General features: G+C 37.0%; 2 protein-coding genes across 4 annotated transcripts; both read left to right on the forward strand.

The window, feature by feature from the left end:
- The first annotated feature begins 94 nt into the window (after positions 1-94).
- Positions 95-15,384, forward strand: LOC129294419 (uncharacterized). 3 transcript variants are annotated; one of them, XM_054932779.1, is made up of 10 exons: positions 98-492; positions 616-691; positions 780-877; positions 1,532-1,633; positions 1,788-1,874; positions 2,500-2,616; positions 13,388-13,491; positions 14,288-14,427; positions 14,538-14,674; positions 14,790-15,384. In XM_054932779.1, exons 1-10 carry the CDS (start codon positions 271-273, stop codon positions 14,943-14,945), a joined length of 1,239 nt encoding a protein of 412 aa, XP_054788754.1. In that variant the 5' UTR covers positions 98-270; the 3' UTR covers positions 14,946-15,384. The 3 variants fall into 3 exon arrangements, with proteins under 3 accessions (XP_054788756.1, XP_054788755.1, XP_054788754.1); XM_054932780.1 differs by lacking the exon at positions 1,788-1,874 and having other exon boundaries at positions 96-492; XM_054932781.1 differs by lacking the exons at positions 1,788-1,874; positions 2,500-2,616 and having other exon boundaries at positions 95-492.
- A 1,105-nt stretch (positions 15,385-16,489) lies between these two features.
- Positions 16,490-20,803, forward strand: LOC129294650 (uncharacterized). The gene is made up of 10 exons (XM_054933096.1): positions 16,490-17,015; positions 17,122-17,238; positions 17,329-17,644; positions 17,938-18,319; positions 18,407-18,506; positions 18,616-18,675; positions 18,781-18,864; positions 18,981-19,088; positions 19,171-20,254; positions 20,330-20,803. Exons 1-9 carry the CDS (start codon positions 16,686-16,688, stop codon positions 19,480-19,482), a joined length of 1,809 nt encoding a protein of 602 aa, XP_054789071.1. The 5' UTR covers positions 16,490-16,685; the 3' UTR covers positions 19,483-20,254; positions 20,330-20,803.
- Positions 20,804-23,612: the final 2,809 nt, after the last annotated feature.

Here is a 23,612-nt window from a genome sequence, read left to right on the forward strand (position 1 = left end):
AATTATTTATATATAATTATTTTTTTCTCCTGCCTTCCTAAATTGAACAAGATAATATCAAACGCTGTTAAAATCTCTCTGTAACCAATCACACCCTAAAATCGGATCTAAGTATTATTCATCACTATTTTGAGATCTTAATGTCATTCTCCCCTGCGTTGTTGCTGTGCGATAGAAAAGCAGGGTTTATGCCGTGGGGTGGGGAGAATTCGATTATTTGTGGATATACTTCTTTGGTACCTCCGTTTCCAGAAACTGAAGGAGAGGGCAATGATTGCCTCTTCAATGGAGCTAATTCAGCAATTTTCCTTGCCCATCGCACGTTCGGTGCGCCCTTCACTTCGGACTTGCCTCCGTTCTTGCACCATGGCTCTTGCTACCTCTTCCCCTTGCGACCTTTCTGCCCCTTCGACAACACGTGACTCCCAGTCACAGGTTCTTCTTGGCTTGTCCGAGAAAGAGTTGCAACAGTTGGCTCTTGACTTGGGCCAGGTATAAAAGTTTAAAGCTATCTTTTTATAAGGTATCTGATTGACATTTCCATGCTATAATGCAACATTGACATGTGTCTGATTTTCTTCGGTTTTGTTTGCCTTTTGTTGTAATTTCCCTTAGCAAAGCTATAGAGGGAAGCAACTCCATCATCTTATATACCAGAGAAAGGTCAGAGAGATCCAGGATTTATACCAGTGTGGGTGTTCCTCCATTTCCCTTGTCTTTTCAGTTTTGTTATTTCTGTTGGTTTTCGACCTTGAATTCTGCTCTAATATTATTTACAGTGCCTCGGGCGTTTCGGGATGATCTTCAGGAAGCTGGATGGAGGGTGGGGCGGTCTCTTATTTTTCGCAATGTCACCGCAGCGGATGGCACTGTTAAGGTGAAACTAAAATCAAAGATTTTCCCCTTTCTCTGCAAGCAAAGAAACTCAAACAGAAAAGCAATTTGAATCAAAAAATAATTTTATAAAAAAAATCATTGCATTGGAAAAACTATAAAAGAAGAAATATTGACGAGTAACGATGGCAAAAATATAATAGATATTGGAAAAAGTATTACCTCTACCTCTGCATATCCCAAACGCAAACGAGGCCTGACTGTTATGTATTTTTCTTCCCAGAGCTCGTTTATGTTGACTCTCTCTTATTTATCTTAACAGAGTGTTTAGAATTTTCTATGGTAGTTAAGTTAGTTAGTTACTTGTACAGAGTTAATTTACGAGACTCGTCTATCACTGTATATTTACATTGCACGACATTCACTGTATATACCATCTTGTGATATATCTACTTGATTGCTTTAAGCTTTTCATGCTTTTGTAGTTAATTATGTGACTATCTTGAATTTCGAGAAGTCTGAAGACAAATTCTGACTTGTTCTGTCAATTGTTTGCAGTTTGTTGTATTGTTGGTAAAGTTAGCATTCATTAAAAGAATGTTATCAACTCCGTTTCTTTTCTTGGCTATCCCTCTTTAAGGGATTTGGCCATAGATTTTGTTGGTTCTTACTCTTCTGCTGGAAACTGATTTTGCAGTTATTATTGAAGTTGCACGACAACAGATTGATTGAAACTGTTGGTATTCCTGTTGAAGGTGGTAAAGGTTCAGTTCGCCTCACTGCATGTGTCTCATCACAGGTATTTCATTGGCTTTGAAATTATCAATTAATGCTTGCTAGAATAGTTGTATGGCTGATTTGGGAAATCGTTTTCATGTATTTCATTAACTTGTGAATTTTTTGGTATTTGTAATGTTGTTTCTCATTTTTTTTTTTTATACTTGGTGTTTCAGGTTGGTTGCCCATTACGATGCACGTTTTGTGCCACCGGAAAGGGGGGGTTTTCAAGGAATCTTCAGAGGCATGAAATTGTTGAGCAGGTTGGAGTCATGTCACATCCTAGTTAAATGATTTGATTTTAGATTGTTTGCATGGTTTGTAAATTAGATTGCCCAAAGTAACTTTTGGATTTGAACCAAATCCTCCGTTTGCATGCATAAAAGTTTTTGATCCAAATCTAAATCTAAGTTTTATTATAATGTCTTTCTAAATTCAAATTTCCTCTAAACCCTAGTTATTAGAAATTTCACTTGCTCTAACCCTCTCATTTTGCTTCACATTTTCACTTTTGGTATCTCTATTATTCTTGCGACTCCTTTCATCTCTCATTATTGTCTCTCATTGATTGAAGATAGAGGTAAGCTCGTCACTTCTACTCTTTTGTTCCTACTACAAATTTCAGCTCATCTCTCTTTTATCTTTAAAATTTTTTACACTATCCAAATAAAGGATTTTAAATACATGGATTTTAAATGTAATATTTTAAATTCAACTCCATCAATCTAAACACTACGTTAGATTATTTCTTCCATTTTAAACAAATGCAAAGGGGAAAAATAATTAAGAAAAGATAAAAGGACGTTGATCATTCTTATTGTTGTTGGGACCTGCATTATTTTCCACCCAGAAGTCATCTTTTTAATAGAATACATCTTCTATGCATAGGTTTTGGCCATTGAGGAGGTTTTCAAGCAGAGAGTGACAAATGTAGTTTTTATGGGGATGGGTGAGCCAATGTTAAATATGAAGAGGGTACTGGAAGCTCACCACTGCTTGAATAAGGTGAATTAGCTACAGATTGATGTGGAATTATTTTCTATTTAATGTTTCCATATAATATCTTGTTGGAAGCAAGCTGAATGGCCCATAAGCCTTAGGCCCATTAACTTTACTAAACCTAATCCTAGATCTAATTGTTACTATCTTTATAGTTATTTATCAGCAGATTATTCGGGATTAGGATTAGATTTATTATTCTGTTTTTATTTTGTAGACTAGAGAGGAGATTTGATATGATTATGATCTTATCTCTCCTCCTCCTATATATGTATTGCTCCTCTCTATGAATTGCATCTATCCTATTTTTCCATCATAAACTCACATGGTATCGGAGGTAGAATCTTCATGTTGTATAAGGTAGCATTGAATGGCAGCCCTAGGGCCATTGATGGGGATCAATTAAAAACCCCATCAGGACAGGTTGGAGGTGACAGTATGATTCCTCCAGGTGGGGGCAGCAGTGATTCCTTCTCTCAACTTCTTGTATCCCATATTGAATGGGGATAGTTATCTATAGTGGTCTAGGAGCATTTTTATGTTCGTTCGTGGGCGAAATAAGGAGTGTTACCTCACTGGTAATCCTAGCACCAAAGGTAGGCAATCTTGAGTATGAAACTTGGTGTGCATAGAACAATATGGTGATGACATGGCTAGTTTGCTCCATGAACTTGGAAAAAGCTACTTGCTTGCCAATTCTGCTCAAGAGATTTAGGAGTCAGCACACCGTACATACTCTATCAAAGAGAATACAGCAGCAATTTAGCAAGCAAAAAGGGTTCTCTGAATCTTAATATAGGGGGAGAAGTCTATTACACCTTACCACTCTTAAGCGGTTACAGGAGCATCTAGACCTATATGAGGTGCACCAGTGGTCTTGTCACAATGATGAACTTTATTATAAAAAAGTTGTTTAAGTATGAGAGGTGTTATGAATTTCTTCTTGGCCTCAACGACTCCTTTGAGGATCTTTGTGGAAGAATTATGGGCATGAAGCCTCTTCCTTCTCTAGATGACACCTTCAATGTGATCAAGTATGAAGAAATTCACAAGGCCTTGGTACAACTTTCTGTTGCTATTTCTTCCTCATTTAGTATTGAATCTTTTGCTTTAGTGAGTTGACGTCCCCAAGGAGGAGATTTAATGAGACCCACCAAAAAATATTGTATCAAGTGCAAAAATACAGTGACAGCATTATGAGAATGGAAGTTCAAGTCTGTAAGCCATTGTTCCAACCTTCTCAAAAACCTTGAAAGGACCATAAAAACATAGGTTGAGCTTCTCATGGGCCTTCCTAGCCAAGGTTTTTATCATACAAGGTCAAAGGTTCACATAAACACGATCCCCAACCTAAACATGCACATCCCTACGATGCTTGTACGTGTGCGCCTTAGCCAAATTGTCCCTTGAAAGCGAAACGGTAGAGGGGCAAAAATACTCACAAGTGGCTAGTCACGGGCACTCAGTATCCTAAAGCGAGGAAAAGGGTAAAAATGTCTATAACGTTATATGGATGGGTGCAAAACTGATCAAACTGTTAACTTTGACCGTTAAATGTGGACTATGCATGTCATGTGTCATTTTTTACTGACATGGACTAATAAAGGGGCGAAAATACCCACAAAGTTGTCGGCCAAAAGTAAAAATACCTATAATGTTATCAGAGTTGGTGCAAAAGTACCAATTCATCCAATCCCTAAAATGTTGATTATCTAGTTGATACTTAAGCAAAAGTTGATCATTTTTTTCGTTGATATGTATAAAAAATATTCCTAGATAAAATTTTTTGGAGGTTAATCGGTCATTGTATGAATATCATGTGAGAAAATGTTATTTTGATTGAATATTAAATTAAATTGTTTATTTCTTTATAGCAGTGGGGAAAACTATTTAAAAATTTTGAACCCATCATGAATGCAATTATTTAAGGTTGTGACAATGTTTTTAAACTAAATGTGTTTAGTCTCGATTTTTGATTTTGTCCAACTTATCTCACTATGTTGAGTCTTAGGTTTTATAGATGAGAAAAATGAGTGGGGAGGGAGAAAGGAAGGGGGTGAGATATGTGGTGATGGAAAGAAATCATGTGACATTGATTTCGATGGATTGGTCATTATTGCAACTATTAAAGTAACATTATGGCTACTCATATGATGATCGATCAACAGCAGTAAAAATTCATGTGGGAATATTTTTTGTCTACATCAGCAAAAAAATGGTCAACTTCTGCTTAAGTGTCAGCTAAACGATCAACATTTAAGGGGTTGAATGGATGGGTACTTTTGCACTAACTCTGATAACGTTATGGGTATTTTTGCTTCTGATCTATGACTTTGTGGGCATTTTTGCTTTTGGCCAATGACTTTATGGGTATTTTTGCACCTTTATTAGTCCACACCAGTAAAGAATGACATATGACATGCACAATCAGCGTTTAACGGTCAAAGTGAATGCGTTAGGTCAAAATTAACGGTCTGGTCACTTTTGCACCCATTCATATAATGTTATAAGTATTTTTGTTATTTTACTCACTTTTAGATATTGGGTCCTCGTGGCTAACTATTTTGTGAGTATTTTTGCCCCTTTACCCAAAGCAAAATGATCTGATTACGAACATGAATCTGTTTCATTTAGATCTTCTACAGTAAAGGTTCACTACTCAACTTAAAAAATGTAAGGGGATCCCCACCATATACTACTTTAAAGGATGTCATGCCCGTTGCACCATGATATGAAGTGTGTGGAATTTAAGAGAAAATAATATTTCTTATTGATTTGAATATTGAGTGCAAGCTGACTATATAAACACAAGGGGAAATAAAAACTAATAATGTTTAATAAAGCTTAATAGAGACTACAATATTTATAATAAATACCAAATATTCCTACATTCCTCCTCAAGTTGGATCATCGATGTTAATTATGTGCAACTTGCTTATACAATTATCAAATGCAGGGCCAAGTAACACTTTAGTCAAAACATCAGCTATTTGCAATCTTGTAAGCAAATATGTCAAAGATGTAATTTCTTCTTCCACCTTTTCTCTGATGAAGTGGCGATTTATCTCCACATGTTTCAACCTGTTATGTTGTATTGGATTTAAAGTCATGCTTATGGCAACTTTATTATCATAGTACAGCTTCAATGGTGAACTTGCTTTAACATGTATTTCATTCAAGACTCGTACTAGCTACAACTCCTTTGTTATTCATTGAGCTAAAGCTCTCAACTCAGATTCAACATTGCTTCTTGAAACAACTCTTTGCATCTGACTTCTTCATGTGACTAGATTACCCCACACAAATGAACAATAGTCAGAGGTTGACCTTTGATTTTTATAAATTTCACCCTGACTTGCATCTGTGTAAACTACTATAGATCATTACTCTTGTTTTCTAAGGAACAACTCTTTACCAAGAATACTTTTTAGATATCTCAAAATTCTGTAGATTGCCATTGGGCAGTTCTTATATTGACTTGTTACATTAACAGTGAATGCTATATCTAGCCTTGTATGGGAAAGATATATTAGTTTTCCAACAAGTTTCCGATATCTCTCCTTGTTAGTAGCTTCTTCTTTTTCTTCTTCATACTCCTCATTTGAGTTTTCCTCCTCCTTGGAGTCTTTCTCTTTTCCATTCTTGTCCTTGGGTTTCATCTTCAATTTCTTGACATTAATAGGAGTTTCAACAGGTCTACAACCCAACATACTTGTCTTAGGAAGAAGATCAAGTATATATTTTCTTTGAGAAACACAGATTTCTTTCTTTGATTTGGCAATTTCCATCCTAAGAAAGTATTTTAGCTTCCCGAGATCTTTAACTTCAAATTCCTTGCCAAGGGCAGCCCTTACTCTTTCTATCTCCTCAAGTTGAACTCTGGTGAGTATTATGTCATCAACTTATACAATAAGGATACATTTCTTGCTTCCCTCGACTTTAACAAACATTGTATAATCTGATAGGGCTTACTTGTAACCTTCAAACTTTAAGACTCTTGAGAACCTGTCAAACCAAGCTTTTACTGATTGTTTCAAACTATATATAGATTTTTTCAATTTATAAACTTGATTTGCCTTGCCTCTGTCAAATGCAGGAGGTAGAGTCATATAGACTTTTTCCTTCAACTTTCCATTCAGAAAAGTATTTTTGATGTCAAGTTGATGAAAAGGCCACTTAAGATTAGCTACTACAGATAATAGGACTCTGATAGTGTCCAATTTTGCCACTGGAGCAAATGTTTCTTCATAACCCAAGCCATATGTCTAGGTAAACCCCTTTGCAAATAAAGCGTGGTTTTAACTTATTTGCCTTGTATTTTGGGGTGAACACCCATTTACAATTCACTGTTTGCTTTTCTTTTGGTAGTTGAATAAGCTCCCATGTCTCATTCTTTTCTAAAGCTCTCATCTCTTCAATAACAGCACTTCCCCATTCAAGGATGCTTAGAGCTTCCTTTATCAAGATTAGTAACAAAAGCCCTATATTCAGGAGAGAGTGCATTGTATGAAACAAACCTTTCTATTAGATGGAAAGTACACGAGCGAGGTTGCTCCCTCAAAGCAATAGGAAGATCAGTAAATTCACTTACTTGCTTTCTACTATTGAGTGTTGGGGTTTCAGGAGTTACCCCAAATTTTAAGTCACCATGAGTTTCTGCTTTAGGAGCTACCTCTAGTGTTGATTCTCTTGGTGCTTTAGGTATAAGTTGTTCATTGTCTTTCGATTTGTTTTTTTGAGTGTAAACTAAGAGTTCTCCCTTTTGTGGTCTTTCTTCATCTCCTCCTGTTTACCTGTGTTCCTCAAATTGTGGCATAAAAGGAGATAGAGATGGTATTGGAAGGGATGTTGGAAGGGTAGATGAAGGTGATGCCACAGGTTCAATTAGTACAAACCATGGCTCAAGAAGCACTAGTTCTTTGTTAGATTCTTTTTTCCAACTCTAAAATTCACCTGTGCTCTCCCCTTAAATTGAAGAATTGGATAGAATAAAGTGGCTTCATGAAAAGCAACATCAAGGCTGACAAATGTGTATTTTGTCACAGGGTTAAAGCATTTGTGTTCTTTTTGAGTTGAAGAATAGTTAAGGGATATGCATTTGATTGCTCGAGGCTCAAGTTTGGTATTCTGGTAGTTATGGGCAAAGGCTGTGTAGCCAATCACACGACGTAGAAGATTGATTTCAATATGGAATGTAGAGAAAATACTTTGCAACTTGTAGAGAGGAGTTTCAAAGGATAAAATCTGACTAGGCATACGATTGATGAGGTAGGTTGCAGTCAAAATGGCATCTCCCCCAATAAAATTTAGGCACATTATAGGTAAACATGAGTGCCCTAGCAACATCAAGTATATTACGATTCTTCCTTTTCACAACCCTATTTTTTGGGGATGTATGGGCACAAAAACTAGTATAGATGATACCATGTATTTGGAGGAAAGTGCTTAGAGATTGGTTAAAATACTCAATGCTATTATCGGTGTGTAAGACTTGGATGGTGTTAAACTGGGTTTTGATCATGTTTAAATTTATGAAAGTGGATGTAGCGTCAAACTTGTTTCTTAAAAGATAGACCCAACGAACATGAATATGGTCATCAATGAAGGAAATAAACCATGTTGTTTTAGTACGGTTGGGAGTATGAGAAGGTTTGGTGGGTGTGTATGTGGATCAAGGAAAGGAAGTTTTGTGGTGTCTGGCAAGTTCACACACTTCATAATAAATGTCATTAATATTCAAGTTTAGGCAAAGCGTTGGAAACAATTGTTTAAGGTAATGAAAATTAGGATGACCCATTCTTGCATGCCACAACATAAAAGTATTAACTTTAGAAATAGATGCAGAGTTGCCGACAATCGGTGAGTTACCTACTTAAATAGACTTTGAAATAGTAGAGCTCCTCATATTATTTGGCACTTTTGATTGTCACGCCAGATAATAAGTCTTGAAATACACAATGGGATGTGTGGAACTTAGCATAACAATTTAATTGCTTAGTTAGTTGACTAATGAAAAGTAAATTGCAACCAAGCTTAGGCCTAAGAAGTGCAGATTCCAACATTATGGAATTTGAAATTTGAATACTCTTTTTTCCTGTTATAGGTGCTAATGAGTCATCTCCAATCTTAACTTTAATGTTTTCAGCACATGGGGTGTAAGTGGTAAACGAGTCATGATAATTAGTCATATGGTTGGAGGTTCCAGAATCAACGATCCACACTATTTTATTTTGTGATGTTTTTAGAGCTTGAAGGAAAGTTCCTCGTTTCACCACTGTTGCTATGTGTAGAGATTTTGATTGGGTAAGTTTGCTATTAAAGAGCACCCACAAGATTACTTTGATGAATGTGAGAATTTCCGCATAATAGAGGAAAAAGGAACATGGCATTCCCACAAACAGCGAGCAGTCATGCACCCAAAAGAACTTGAGATAGAGGAATAGGGAAAACAAGTTGTCCAAGGCTAAGGAACAGTGGGATCGGACCGGAGATGTCACGTTGATGACAGAAAGGCACATTGTCGACTACCTTGGTCTTTCACATGCTCCTACTTGCTGCCTGGAGCTTCAATTAGTGCATGAGAGTGCCACGTGCTGCCAATCAGAGCCTTGCGCACCTCCCTAGGCCGGCAATGAGGTCTAGAACTTTCTCTACCACCACGAACAACAATGGCCAAAGTACTCTGAAGTCCACATCTGACGAGGCATCATCAAGAAAACCCTAGATGTAGACACTCCAATACCATCTGGAATTTGGGAGAAAATAACATTTCTCATTGATTTGAATAGAGTACAAGCTGACTATATAGATAGAAGGGGAAATAAAAACTAATAATGTCTAATAAAGCCTAATAAAGACTATACAATATTTACAATAAATACCAAATATTCTGACAAAGTGTTATACCAATATTCAAGCCAAGATAACCATTTGGCCTATTGAGTAGGCTTCTTATTGGCAAAACAATGTAAATATGTCTCCAAGCTTCTATTTAGCACCTCAGTTTGCCCATTGAATTCTGGATGGTAAGCTGAGTTAAGGCAAAGCTGAATTCCAGCCCATTTGAACAATTGTTGCCAAAAGTAGCTAATGAAAACCCTATCTCGGTCCAAAACTATGGTTTTAGAGAAACCATGTAAGTTAACAGCTTCTGCCATAAACTTTTTAGCAACATCCTTTGCAGTAAAAGGATGAGCAAGAGGGTAAAAATGAGCATATATTGTAGGTCTATCCACAACTACTAGTATGGTATCATACCTCCTTGATTTGGGAAGCCTGGCGATGAAATCCATGCTAATATCTTCCCAACCACTTTGTGGAATAGGTAATGGTTGTAACAGGACAGTGGGAGACAAAACTTGATACTTATTCTTTTGGCACAGCTGACAACTTGCCACATATTGTTGGATGTCTCTTTTCATTCCCTCCCAATATACCATGTTTGACAGCCTCTTATAGGTGCATAAATAGCCCAAATGCCCCTTGATTGGAGAGTCATGGTACTCCTTGAGTAACAAAGGAATTCTTGTGGAACCCTTTGGTGGTACTAACCTCTCTTTATAGTGTAGACAGTCATGTACTAAGCTGTACCCTTCCACCTTTTTTTTGTCAGCGATAAGTTGCAGCAGAATTTTGCTTAATTTTGGATCAGTTTGCACTTCTTTCTCCCATTCTTCCACATCATTGTACTGCCATAAGGAATATCCCATTAACTCCAGCGATTCCTCGTCTAGATAGAGCATCAGCAATCTTATTCTCTTTGCCAGGCTTACACACAATCTCAAATTTGAATCCCATTAATTCAGAGACCCATTTTTGCTGGCTTTCATCAACTACTCTTTGCTCTAGCAAGTATTTCAAGGGCTTTTGATTAGTATGAATGATAAACTTGTGCCCCTAAAGATAATGCTGCCACTTCTTGACTGCTATAACTTTGGCCATAAGCTCCCTTTCATAAATAGAGCATTGTTGGGCCTTATTTGAGAGTTTTTGGCTAAAATATGCCATGGGTCCGTTCTGCTGCATCAAGACTGCTCCTACACTAGTTCCGGAGGCATCGGTTTCCAACTCGAAGGGGATGGTAAGATTAAGCATTGCAAGCACAGGAAGTGTAGTCATTGTTATTGTTCAAAGGCTTGTTTTGCTTCTGTGACCACTTAAAAGAATCTTTTTTAAGTAAATTAGTGAGACGACTAGTAATCTTCCCATAATTCTTGAAAAATCGACAGTATTACCCAAACAACCCTAGGAATCCCCTCAAAGATTTCACATTCTTAGGCTTTGGCCACTTTACTATGCTTTCTATGTTGGCCAAATTTGCTTAAACCCCTTCCTTTGATATAAGATGACCTACATACTCAATCTTTGGTTGCACAAAACTGCATTTCTTTAAATCAATTACAAGCTGGTTTTCTTTCAAAATGAAAAATACAGTCTCTATATGTTTCAAATGTGATGTTAGGTCATTGTTATATATAAGAATATCATCAAAAAATACATATATAAGAATATCATCAAAAAATACTAACACAAATTTGTGTAAGTATTCTCTAAATATCCCATTCATTAAGGATTGAAAAGTTAAGGGGGAATTGGTTAATCCAAAAGGCATCACCTTAAACTCAAAGTCCCTCGTGTGTTTTGAATGCCATTTTGTGCTCATCCCTCGTGTTAATTTGAATCTAATGCTGCCCAGACTTAAATTCCAGCTTGGAAAAAATTGTGGCTCTCTTCAATTCATCCAATAACTCATCAATGGCTGGAATGGGAAACTTATCGGGAACTGTAATCTCATTTAAAGCCTTGTAGTCGACACAAAACCTCCAACTTTTATCTTTTTTCTTCACCAATAATACCGGGCTTGAGTGAGGGCTGTTGGTTGGTTGAATAATTCCAGGTTTCAACATATCTTTCACTATGTTTTCTATTTTGTTCTTCTACAGATAAGGGTACTAGTAGGGTCTCATGTTCGGTGGCTGTTCTTCTGGCTTAATAATAATGGCTTGATCCTTGGCACAGCACAGAGGTAGACCTTTGTGAACTGAGCTGATCATAGGGAATTTTTCTGTTAATTTTTTAATTTCTAGGCTTAGAATTGTTGTGCCTTCATTGTTGCCTGTTAGTCCATTGTGCTCAATCAAAAACCCTTCTCCTTTCTTTCTCACGGATCAAATCAAGGATCCAAAAGTAGTTTGAGCCCGAGTAAGAGATGGGTCGCCCTGCAAGCAAACTTTCTTTTCTTTATTGCTAATCTTTATTGTTAATTGACTCTAGTTAACCTTCACATCACCTAGTGACCTTAGCCATTCCATTCCCAAGATTGCACCAACACCTCTTAGCCTAAAAGGATAGAAAGTTTGAACTATATTGAGACCCTAAACACTTAAACAGAGGTCCTGACAATGCTTCTTCCCTTTCATAGTAAACCTAATGCCTACTGTAATAGTATTTTTAGAAATTTTTTCAAAAGGTAATTTCAGCTTCCTCTAAAAATCTCCCGCACTGAAGTTATGACAGTGGCACTGTCAATAAGAATGACCATCTCAGTCCCCTTAATCTTCCCTTTTACCTTTTTGGTGTGGTTATTGCCAAACCTAGCCGTGGAATTGAGAGATAATCCCATGTGCATCCCCCCTTTAATAGTTTCAAAATTCCCTTCCTCAACTTCAAACACTGCGTCTTCTCCTTTTTTGGTGGTTTTGACTAATCTCATCTCTATTATCAACACTTGAAGATTCTTGTTCCTGTACTAGTGGGTCGGGCTATATTTGTCACCACATTTAAAACATAGTTCAAGCTCCCTTTAGTGTGCAATTTCAGCATCACAAAGTTGTCGAGAACTGTTGCCTTTCTTTGTCGTAGGTACAAAGTTCGAATTGCTCCTTGCTTTCAATTGCTTTGTTTTTGTCTCCTTGCGTTTTGCGTTTTCAGTAGGCATCATTATAGGGGGAGGTCATGTTCTTGCTCCTGAAATTGCCAACAATCCTGTTCAATGTGATCGGACTAAGCATGTCGAGATGGATAGGTATTTCATTGAGGAGAAAATTGAAGCTGAAGTCATAAACCTGGGCCACATTCACTCAAGAAGACAAGTTGCAGATGTGATAACCAATCCTTTGGTTAGTGCCAAGTTTGATGAAATGATAAGCAAGCTAGGAATGATTAACATATATTCATCAGTTTGACGAGGAGTGTTGGAAGTAGGTTGAATGGCCCATAAGCCTTAGGCCTGTTAACTTTATTAAACCTAACCCTAGATCTAATTGTTATTATCTTTATAGTTATTTATCAGCAAATTATTAGGGATTAGGATCAGATTTATTATTCTGTTTTTATTTCTCAGATTAGAGAGGAAATTTGATACAATTATGATCTTATCTCTCCTCCTATATATTTATTGCTGCTCTCTGTGAATAACATTTATCCTATATTTCCATAATAAACTCACATATCCTTTTGAACCCTAATATTGGCATTCATCAACATGTTATGTCTTCTCTTCAATAATTAGGCACCTCCTCCCTATTAATATTAAGTGTTTTACATAGGTCATTCATCTACAGTTTTCTAGTTTTGTGTTGGTTAATAATGCAAACAAATTTGCTAGCAGTTATTGATGCTTGTGTTTTTTCAGTAGATTTAAAACAGCTGTAGTCTTTGTTCAAACTCTGTTTTAATTTTATTTTTTTCAAATATTTCATTTTATTGTTTTGGAAATTAGAGAGTAGATCATAGGTTTTAAGGGCAATGTTCTGTGTGGGGTGCATGTGTGTTTTAGGACGTGCAAATTGGGCAAAGATTGATTACCATCTCCACGGTAGGAGTTCCAAATACGATAAAGAAGCTGGCGTCTCACAAACTTCAATCTACATTAGCAGTGAGGTACTTTTAAAGAAAATAAATTTTCATTTACAATTTATGTGGTCAATTTGAGGCTTCATGTTAAGCCGTATGCTTGATGGCATTTTCACGAGGAATTAGACGTTAGGGCTGCTGCCATTTTGGCTGGTACCCTTTATTAATTGCTTTATAGTGTCTGATTTATGTTGAAACATCTTTTCTTATGACTGAATTACAAAAATTAGTCAGGTTCACCATAACTTCACTAAACTTAATTTCCTGTATTTTTCCATGTAGAGAGATATCCAACCTTTGACTTTAATTTTGATATTAGTTATAAGACAATGTAGTCTAATAACTTTAAGCAGGAATTGGAGAGTTTTTAGTGTAAAATGTGTGCTTTCATTGGCCAATATGTTTGTTTTTTGCTTTGGATGAAAATTTTCGTGGGATTGAACCCTGGCTATTGTGAGCCAGTCAAATTTTATCCCTTTGCCCCCTTTATTGGCGGATTGCTTTGATGTATGCTAATGTGACATTCTTTTGTACGATCTCTTGCTTAGCTCCCCTTCCCCCCCCCCCCCAAAAAAAAAAAAAATGATGGCTGTTGTGCCGCTGAATTCTTTCGAATGGAGCCATTTATATAATTGTCTTTCTGACGTGCAAGTTTCTAATTGTACCTTGCACCAGCCTACGTTCCCCCCCCCCCCCAAAAAAAAAAAAATGATGGCTGTTGTCTGTCGTCAGAGTTGTTCAGAAGCCACTGAATTCTTTCGAATGGAGCCATTTATATAGTTGTCATTCTGACGTGCAAGTTTCTAATTGTACCTTGCACCAGCCTACATGCTCCTAACCAGAAACTTAGGGAGTCGATTGTTCCAAGTGCAAAATCCTATCCATTGGATGCCCTTCTGAGAGACTGCAAGGAATACTTCCTTGAAACCAGCAGGCGGATTTCTTTCGAATATGCTCTTTTAGGTAAAAAAAAAAAAAAAAAGTCGCACAAGCACTTTTTCCTTCCTCATGTAAAAGGTTAATAAGATTCATGTCCATGTCAATGGCATATTCTTGGCATTATGTTTGAGCAGCTGGAGTTAATGATTCAGTAGACCATGCAATGGAACTTGCTCAAGTACTCCATGGATGGGGCCAGGGCTATCACGTGAACTTAATACCTTTCAATCCAATAGAAGGATCAGAGTATCACCGTCCTTATAAGAAGGCAGTATGTGAAGTTTTATTTTCTTCAATTGAAGCCTTAATTTACTTGGTCATAGGAGTTATTCAATAATTTCGTCTTGTTTGCTGCCAAACGGCTGTTAATACATACTTTCTTACAGGTGCAGGCATTTGTTTCTACTTTGGAGTCCTTAAAAATAGCTGTCAGCGTACGGCAAACAAGAGGACTGGATGCAAATGCAGCTTGTGGTCAGCTGCGAAACAATTTCCAGAAAGATCCTTTTGTCACTGATGAGGATCTGACATTAAGCCGTTAACTCAGGAGGTTATGGTATTAGCCTTCTCTCCATGCAATATCAAGTTTCCGTCAATCGGATGGGGTAGATGCTGGATGAACAAGGTACGAGAAACAGATTTGCATGTTGGCTGTTACCAATTGTGAGATGATAAGGAGATGTCGAGGGACAGGCATATGGTTTGTTGACGACCGAGATGCTTGAAGCGTGCAAGGCTTCTTTAATTCAAGTGGTGGATCCTTTAGGCACCATATAGTGACGTTTGGACCATTGGAAATTTTGGCCTAGCCTGAAGCGACATGGTGAGGAGTGAGAAGTCATGAGCTAATCTCATTCTTTGCTTGAGAAGTCATGAGCAGCCTTGGAGAGAATTTTAGGGTGCCAGATGAGATAACCATGTGTAATTTGATATTTTGCAAGTTGACCTTGCGCGTAAAAATTATCTGTACTGTTGTATTCTCCCTAACTCCCCCCCCCCCAAAAAAAAAAAAAAAAAAATTCCCCTTCGGCTCACAGTTGCACCAAATGATCAAAGTCGCTTAATGCTTTTTGCAGCTACAAGTTTAATAATCCCAAGTAGCCAACAAGTTGGGATGCAATAAAAACCTATCCGCCATAAGACCTGCAAATGATGATAAAATATTTTAGAACCTTTTCTTTTTCTGTTTTTTAAGTGGGGCTTGTTTAGATAAAGAGATGTGAAGGTTAGAATTAGTAATTTAAGTCAAGTTTAATGAATAAGTTCAAAAGAAATTTGGGTTTAGCACATTAAAATAAATAAATAAATACTTTTAAGGAGTGTTTGATTGGGGGAGGGGAGGGGTTTCCACCCCCTCCTCTCATTTGGTTAGGAGGAGGGGAGCCTCTCCCCTCCCCTCCTTAGGTTAGGCGGAGGGGAGAGGAAATTTTTAAAATTTTCCCTCCCCTCCCCTTCAAATTGGGGGAGAGTTCCCCTCCTCTCCCTTCCCCCTCCTCCTCCTCCCCTCCCTTTCCCTCCTCTCCCCTCACCTCTCCTCCCCTCCTATCGTCTCTCCTTAAACCAAACAAGCCGTTAAACTTATTTAGATGGTTTGAATAAACTCAAAAATTTAAGTGAAGCTTGATTAGGTTTGGATTTTGCTTGAATCTCTTAATAAAAAAATATTTTTTAAAAAATATATAAAATATAATAAATATTAATAAATTTTTAAATTTTAAATTATTTTATATTAAAATATCATATATATTTGAGTGCGTTGTTATAAATATTTTTTAAAAAAATTTCTAAGTATTTATATGGTAATATTTTTATTATTTTTAATTTATAAAATATTTTAAATATGTTTTAATATTGACTTTTAGATTTTAAGAACCACATTTCTTTTAAAAATTTTTACATTATTTAAGTATTTAAAAAATATATTTTATATTTTTTATAAAGTAATCTAATCAATTTTAAAGAAAAATTAAATTAATAACAATTTTAAAAATACAATTTGAGTGTTCGAGCTATCTAAAGTCTAAAAGAATTTAGATTGAGTTTTACTATTTAAATTTTTTAAAGAGTTGAGCCTTTCAAGTTTATCCAGATTAAGCTGAATAAGCTTAACTCGTTTAAATTCTTGTCTACTGTGAAAATAAAAAATATCTTAATTTTAAAGAAATTTGATATCAAAGTATAAACTGGCTTGACTTAGTGGTAGAGCGCGTAGCCTTTACTATGTATGCTCGATCCCCACAATAGTATATATTTGGAATTTGGAATGTCCTGGCCACATTGGCATGGCGCCCACCCTCATTCAAGGGGTCTTCACGGACGTCACACCACACCACCGTCGACCTTTATGCCAAAGGAGGAGGTGTCCATGTGATTTGGCCATCCAAATCCAAAATCAACAGCCAAGGAATCCCAGCTGTCCCAATCCACCGCACTTTCTCATCTTTACTTTAATGGCGCTCACCGCCCTTCCTTTTATTTATAGAAACATAACTTCCTTTCATGAATTTCCACGCACCGAGCTTCTTTATTTTTTGCTTCTCCCAATGAAATTCGAAGACTATCTTAGAGAGAAAAGCATGGCGCAGCAGAAAAAACAGGACCTCAAGAATGAGGTGACCAATCTCTTGTACGCAAACACACGCACGCACTGACTGACATATTATCTAGCTAATATCTTCTAATACTATGTTCTCAAATCACTTTATTACAATTTTACAGGTTATCCAATTGCAAGCACAGTTGGAGGGTGAAGAAACACTTAATAGGGTCTTACGCTGCGCAGTTGATTGTCCTCTTTTGTCCTTCCCATTTCTGCTCTCATTGTTTCCTCCTCATGTATAAAGCCAAATCAATCCCCTAGAACACATCATTTTCCCCCTTTCAAATGGTAGATTATTTTTTCATAGTTAACACTGGATATTGTAGGTCCAGGTGCTCCTCGAAGAACTGGCAACGGTGGAGGAGGAGATCCTTTTGCTCGAAAGAAAGGTTAAGGAGCTGGAACTTCAACTGTGCACGGAGAGAGATCAAACCAGAGAATGGGAACTTCAGCTTCGAAGATTATCTAAACATAGTCAGTGCCCAATTATGTCGGGATATGGGTCAGTGATTAATGAGCAGAGGTACAGATCGCACAATTTTCAAGTATTCACCAAAAGGAGAATAAAGGGAGATAGAACAGGCTCTCTGGGTTTTGCATTAGATATACATAGCCTGTTCACCACATCCAGAAGGCCAAACAGTAAGCCTCAAACACGTTCTGTTCATTAAAGAATTTTTTTTTTTCCTTCTACATTTTGTCAAATCAAACAAAACCTATTTATCGACGCACCTAATTCATATTCAGCCGTTGCCCGGTTATGACAACTCTTTTTCCTTCTGCTTTGTTTTCTCACCGCATGTGGTTTTGGTTGGGGTAATTCTATGAAGAGCTTATTCTTTAATGGGTTCAATTAATTAATCCTTCTATTTTGAATCTCAAAATATATCATTGTTTTTTTGTTCCCTCCTTTTTCTTTTGAATTGATTGTAAAGTCCCACGAGAGATCCCAAGACAATGCCAAACACAAATAGCAATGGGCATTGAGAAAGCAAATGAACTGTCAGAGGAACTGCTCAAATGCCTGATCGGAGTATTTTTTGAACTGAACCATGAATCCTCCTCAGACAGAAAAGAACCAGACTCTAGTGCTACAAAACTTACCCTATCGTGTATGAAATCCACTGGCTTCACTTGCAAAGCACCTTCATTCCTTTCAAATCCCAATGTCTCAAGTGCAGATCCTTATGACATATCATCGGATTCAGATTTCCTCGCAAGAGATATCGGGCCATACAAGGACTTCATTCACATCACTAGTAGCTCATTATACATCGACCGCTTTTCGCATTGCTTACCTGCGTTCGGAAAATTGAGGTTCCATTTTGTTCTGAGTTTTCTTGGCTCGCCAACAACTTTAAGGATTAGAATGTTCCTTTTCTAAAAAATAGTAATAATTCGCAGGGTGCTGATGAACAGGCTGTGCGGAGTGGATTTGAATTTCTTGACCAACAACCAGAAGCTGGCATTCTGGATTAACATCTACAACGCCTGCATAATGAATGTACAGTAAGGCATTTGAAGCCTTTATTATATACAAGTGAACTGGATTACTCAGCCGGTCAGTTTGTAATAATGCTAGCACATACCGTTGTGTTTTGGCGAATTCTTAGGCATTTTTAGATCAGGGGCTGCCGTCTACCCAGGACGAACTGTTAGCTCTAATGAAAAAGGTACGGCACGCGAGAGGCCAGAATTTTGGCTTGCGGGTGCGTGCGTGTTTTTTGGGGACAAATGGAAGTCACTGAGGAAATTTTTTGTGCGGGGCGCGGAGGAAGGCGGCAGTGAATGTGGGCGGAACAGTGCTGAACGCTTTGGCTATCGAACACTTGATACTTCGGCATCCATGCGAATCAAAACACGTAAGTGATGATAGTCAAGTGTCAAGAGTGCGTACGTGTGTATGTTATGCTCCTTTGGTTAATATGAGAAACAGATGGATTAACAAGAGTCTAGACAAAATTGTTGATATAAGCAGAGAGGCGCGGATGAGAAGGAGATGGCGGTGCAGGAGGCGTACGGGTTGGGGTATCCAGAAGCGAACGTGACGTTCGGGCTGTGCAGAGGGACATGGTCGTCACCAGCAGTGAGTATCTCTAACTGTAACTGTATCTGTATGGAGTTGGTTTCAGGAATGAATGAATGAATGCATGCATGCATGAATGCAGGTAAGGGTATACAGAGGGGAGGAAGTGGGGAAGGAGCTGGAGAGAGCAAAGGCGGAGTACCTGGAGGCGGCGGTTGGGCTGGGGAGGAGGCATAGGAAGATAATAGTGCCGAAGCTGTTGGAGAGGCAGATGCTTGACTTTGCGGACGACATGGAGTCATTGGTGGAATGGATATACAGCCAGCTTCCTCCCTCTTCTTCTCTCAAAGCCCCCCTCTTCCACTGCCTGTCCTCCTCATCATCTTCCATCCAGATCCAACCTTATCGTTCTCACTTTCGCTACCTCCTCCCCCTTCCCCGTGAACAACCATGATATTTTTATCTCTCTCTATTTCTACTTTTTTAAACCCCCAATTCATGTATACTTTTCCACTTACAATAAAATTGATTCTGGATCAGTCCCCGGCGAGGGTGACCCAAATAAAATAACTAATGCACAGGACCGCACTGATGGATTTGGCTGCTTAAAGACGAATAGACGATCGTCCACCCCCCAACCCAACAAAAAAAAAAAAAAGAAGGACGAATAGACGATCGATCACAAGATTGGCATTGCGCCCACTTTTTTGTAGTTGGGATGGTTACTGGTCATGCTTCTTGCGTCTTGCTCTCCTTCCAAAGCCAAAGAAGAAGCCTCCACCGAATACCTCCTCCCCCACTTCCGCCCCCTTTCTTCTTCTCTCTCGAATCCACGCTCGCGATTTCAACCGTTTCTTCCTTAGATATCGTTTGCTTCCCTTCTTCCCGTTTCTGCTGCATTTAGCTGACTAGCATTCTGAGATTCTCCGGGGTTATTTTTAAAAGCCTTGATGCCGGTGCGCCGGTGCAACTTAATCTGATGATTAATTAGTTGGCATATTCTTTTTGTGCAGGTTACTTTGTACTTATAATACTGAACCGATTTTTCTTTTAATCAATTTGTTAAGGGTGATGCTTGAACCTGTATGAAACCTGGCATGTCGCAACAGGAAACAAAATTCTTTTCTCCCGTTGGGGTTCTCCGTTTTTTAATTCGTCAAAAAACGATGCTGTAGTACAGTTGATATTTGATGGTCCTTCACATTGTGTTCGAAAGCTCTGTCTTGGTATGATAGAGAGCGCTTCAATCTGTTCAATACAGTTCTTCTTTCTTTTTCCTTAAAAGATGGCTGATTCCGCAGGCACTTTACGTTGATATGCAAAATGGTGAATCACGACGACGACAAGGATCTCAAAAGGCAGAGCAAGACTATTTGCGTTCCTTCTAAAGGAACTTGATTACAAAAATCACAAGTTAATAGAAATGGAGCAAAAACATAATGTGACGGCTGCGGCTATGCAAAAATTAATTGTGAACCTTATGGAGAACATCAGTTCCAGGGAAAGATGCTTGCTGGAAGTGGAATGCAAGTGTAACGAGTTTCTTACCATGGTTAGAAACTTGATGGATGAAAGAAATAAAATGCATGACAAATATCATAACGGTATATTATATTTCTGAACACTGAGATTGAAATATGTGGTGGAAAGGAGAATGTGTTATCCCTAAATATCGTTGTCCTACATTTGCCCATCTACGGTCTTGCATTTGTACTATGAGTTGTAATTAGATTTCTTATTTCCGAATGGAAAAACACAAACTTTTATCTTTATAATTTCATCACTTTTTGTTTTTAATTTTTATATTTTTTTCTAATGTTTTCATTGCTTATAATTTTAAAAAAATTAGGTGACCTTTGTTTTTCAAATCTCTATAATTTTTTTTTTTTTCAATGGTTTTTATCTTTATAGAGACTGAAAACATTGGAAAAAAATACAAGGATTAAAAAAAATTCAATAAAACTATAGAGACAAAAAATTATGTTTCCCTCTCCAAAATTTCATAATGATTGACTTGCACTTTTGTCCTTCCCAGAATTCCAATAGTTTAAGGTTATGAACACTAATATGATTCATGACATGGAATGTCTAAAGAAAGAATATGAGCAGCTTACAGAGGAACTGAAGGAGACTAAGTCCTTAAATGATTTGCAGCAGAAGAGCTTTACTGAGGAGATTAAAAGTGTTAGTTGGGATGAGGCCCTTTAGATACCTGATTAACTCGTTGAAGGCTTGTGTGCTTTAGTTTATTGATCCATTTAGTGTAGTTGTGAAATTATATATATCAAGGGACGTGGTCTTTATGCATTTTCTGTCTCTAGTGTAGTGTTTCATAAGAGATTGATTGTGTTGTTCACTTTTCAATAGCACTGAGTGCCAGTTTTGTGCCAAATAAAGCTCATGTGGTTTTCAAGAAGCTGCTACACTACCCCTGTCTTTAGAACAGCACGCTTTTCGATATTGCTTCTCCAGAGTTGTAAACATATTTTCTGCATGCCTTCTGATGTACTTTTTCCTAAGTTGATCTGTGTTTTATTACAAAGTTTGCTAACTTGTGGCTATTCACATTTTCTAGTTGTCAAATGCAATTCCTCCTACTTTTTAAATGCCAACTATACTGTAGTTATTCAATATAATCGTAATAATATGATATTCTGTCTGGGTTACCCTGTCACGTAGATTATGTAATTCATTTATGACGCTCAATATGGATGGGTGCTTGAGTATATCTCTCTTATTATATTATTATCTTTATAAATAACTTTCTTCATTGTTTCCCTCTTTTATTGTTGCAGTTGAGGAGAGAATTACAAGATCAGTGTCTCGAAGAAAATAATAACGGTTTGACAACTCAACTTTATAATTTCAGACAACTAAAAGACAAGGTGGAAAGGTTGGGTCATGGGGAAAGCATGTATAGTAGCTTGATAGTAAAAGAGTACCAGTATAAGCAAGAACTAGTTGATGCTTGTAAAGAATCTAAAAAGGTATGACACCCTATCCTATTTTGCTGCATGGTGGCTTTTTGTAATCGATCTGTTGCAGTGAATATTCCCATGCAAAATATATCTCTATAACCAAATAATTGATGCATGGGCTAAAATAGTGTGACCACTTAATTGTCTTGCCATGTAGAGTTTACAAGATATGTTCTACAGTCGATCTCAACTTGCAATTAAAAGAATGGGAGCTTTAGATACAAAGCCTTTTCAAGATGTGTGCATGCAAAAGTACTCAAGTGTAAATTGGCAGAAGATATCTGCTCAGTTATGCTCACTGTGGGAAGAAAATCTGAAGAATGCAAACTGGCGTCCTTACAGGATAGTTGAAGCCAATGGGATGTTACAAGTATAACAATATACTAACACAATGTTTCTCTTCATCTTAAAAATCTATCATATATGTTAACTAATTGATTGGGGGGAAATTATTATTAGAAGATAAAAGACAGTCTCATATCTTAAAATCAAAAGACAAATTATAAATATGTAAGTTTAGAAAGTATCTAATCAAATGGCTTAATCTATTTTGGTGGAGTATATTATCCTTAAGTACACACTTAATATAAGAATTCTATCATCGTATTAAGAGCCATTTGACCGAGGACAAAAAAATGAGAAAAAAGAGGGGAAAAATGAAAGATGAAAAAAATAAAAGATTAAAAAGAAAGAAAGAAAGAAAGAAAGAAAGAAAAATTTGAATAAACTTGAGGCATCTATGATTTTAATTAAAAAAAGTACAAGTTCAGGCAAAAAGAAAAAAAAAAGGCAATAGAGGGAATATTAAAAGATAAAAGACAATATCACATTTGAAGATTAAAAAACAAATCATAAATATATAAGCTTAGTAAATATCTAGTTAAATAACTTAAGTTATTTTGGTGAAATATATTATCATTAAGTATATTTAATATAAGAACTCTAACAATCGTTCACATAGCAAAGAATCTTTTGCATCATATTGAGTACTTTTTGGATATCACAACTTGCCAATAAATTATGCTAAATTTAAGATAGAATGATCTCAGTTGAAAAAAAAAATACTCAACAAATGCAATAAATATTAGTTGTCCGTGGTGTAAAGCTGGAAGAACAAAGTGAATGGTTTTCAGAATGTAGAATGATGATCAATGGCAGTTCTGAACGGACCATTAAGTTTGAATGGCTGAGATTACACAATGTGAACAGTAGTATTATATGATCTGAGGTGGTTGAATGTGAGAAAAAAGAGGAGTTACAATTGATGAAGGACAACTAAAACATAGAAATTAACATGAAATGATTTGCTGATAGTTAGTTTGATCTCCACCTATCTTCTTATGACACCCCTGGATTCAAATCTTAAACATAATAGATTACCTCGTAAAAATATATTGTTACAAAGTTAAAACATTAAAATTTCTAACAAGTGCAGGAAATAGTAGATGAAAATGATGAAAAGTTGAGAGCACTGAGGATAGAATATGCGGAGATGGTTTACAAGGCTGTAGCAAATGCACCAATGGAGCTGCAACAATACAATGCAAGCGCAGGATATCCGGTCCCCGTAATTTGGAACCGCAAGGAGGGGAGGGGAGCCAGTTTG

The sequence above is a fragment of the Prosopis cineraria genome, unplaced genomic scaffold (genome assembly GCF_029017545.1).
Source record: "Prosopis cineraria cultivar Desert tree isolate PC_DT_omini unplaced genomic scaffold, ASM2901754v1 PC15, whole genome shotgun sequence".
In the NCBI taxonomy this organism is placed as follows: domain Eukaryota; kingdom Viridiplantae; phylum Streptophyta; class Magnoliopsida; order Fabales; family Fabaceae; genus Prosopis; species Prosopis cineraria.

Bases quoted from the DNA above. Each gene is read 5' to 3' on its own strand.
- LOC129294650 (XM_054933096.1), top strand. From the start codon at position 16,686: ATGGCGCCCACCCTCATTCAAGGGGTCTTCACGGACGTCACACCACAC. The intron at 17,239-17,328 runs GTATAAAGCCAA...TGGATATTGTAG, and splicing joins TCTCATTGTTTCCTCCTCAT to GTCCAGGTGCTCCTCGAAGA. The intron at 18,320-18,406 runs GTTCCATTTTGT...AATAATTCGCAG, and splicing joins CCTGCGTTCGGAAAATTGAG to GGTGCTGATGAACAGGCTGT.
- LOC129294419 (XM_054932779.1), top strand. From the start codon at position 271: ATGATTGCCTCTTCAATGGAGCTAATTCAGCAATTTTCCTTGCCCATC. The intron at 692-779 runs GTGGGTGTTCCT...TATTATTTACAG, and splicing joins GATCCAGGATTTATACCAGT to TGCCTCGGGCGTTTCGGGAT. The intron at 14,675-14,789 runs GTATGTGAAGTT...ACTTTCTTACAG, and splicing joins ACCGTCCTTATAAGAAGGCA to GTGCAGGCATTTGTTTCTAC.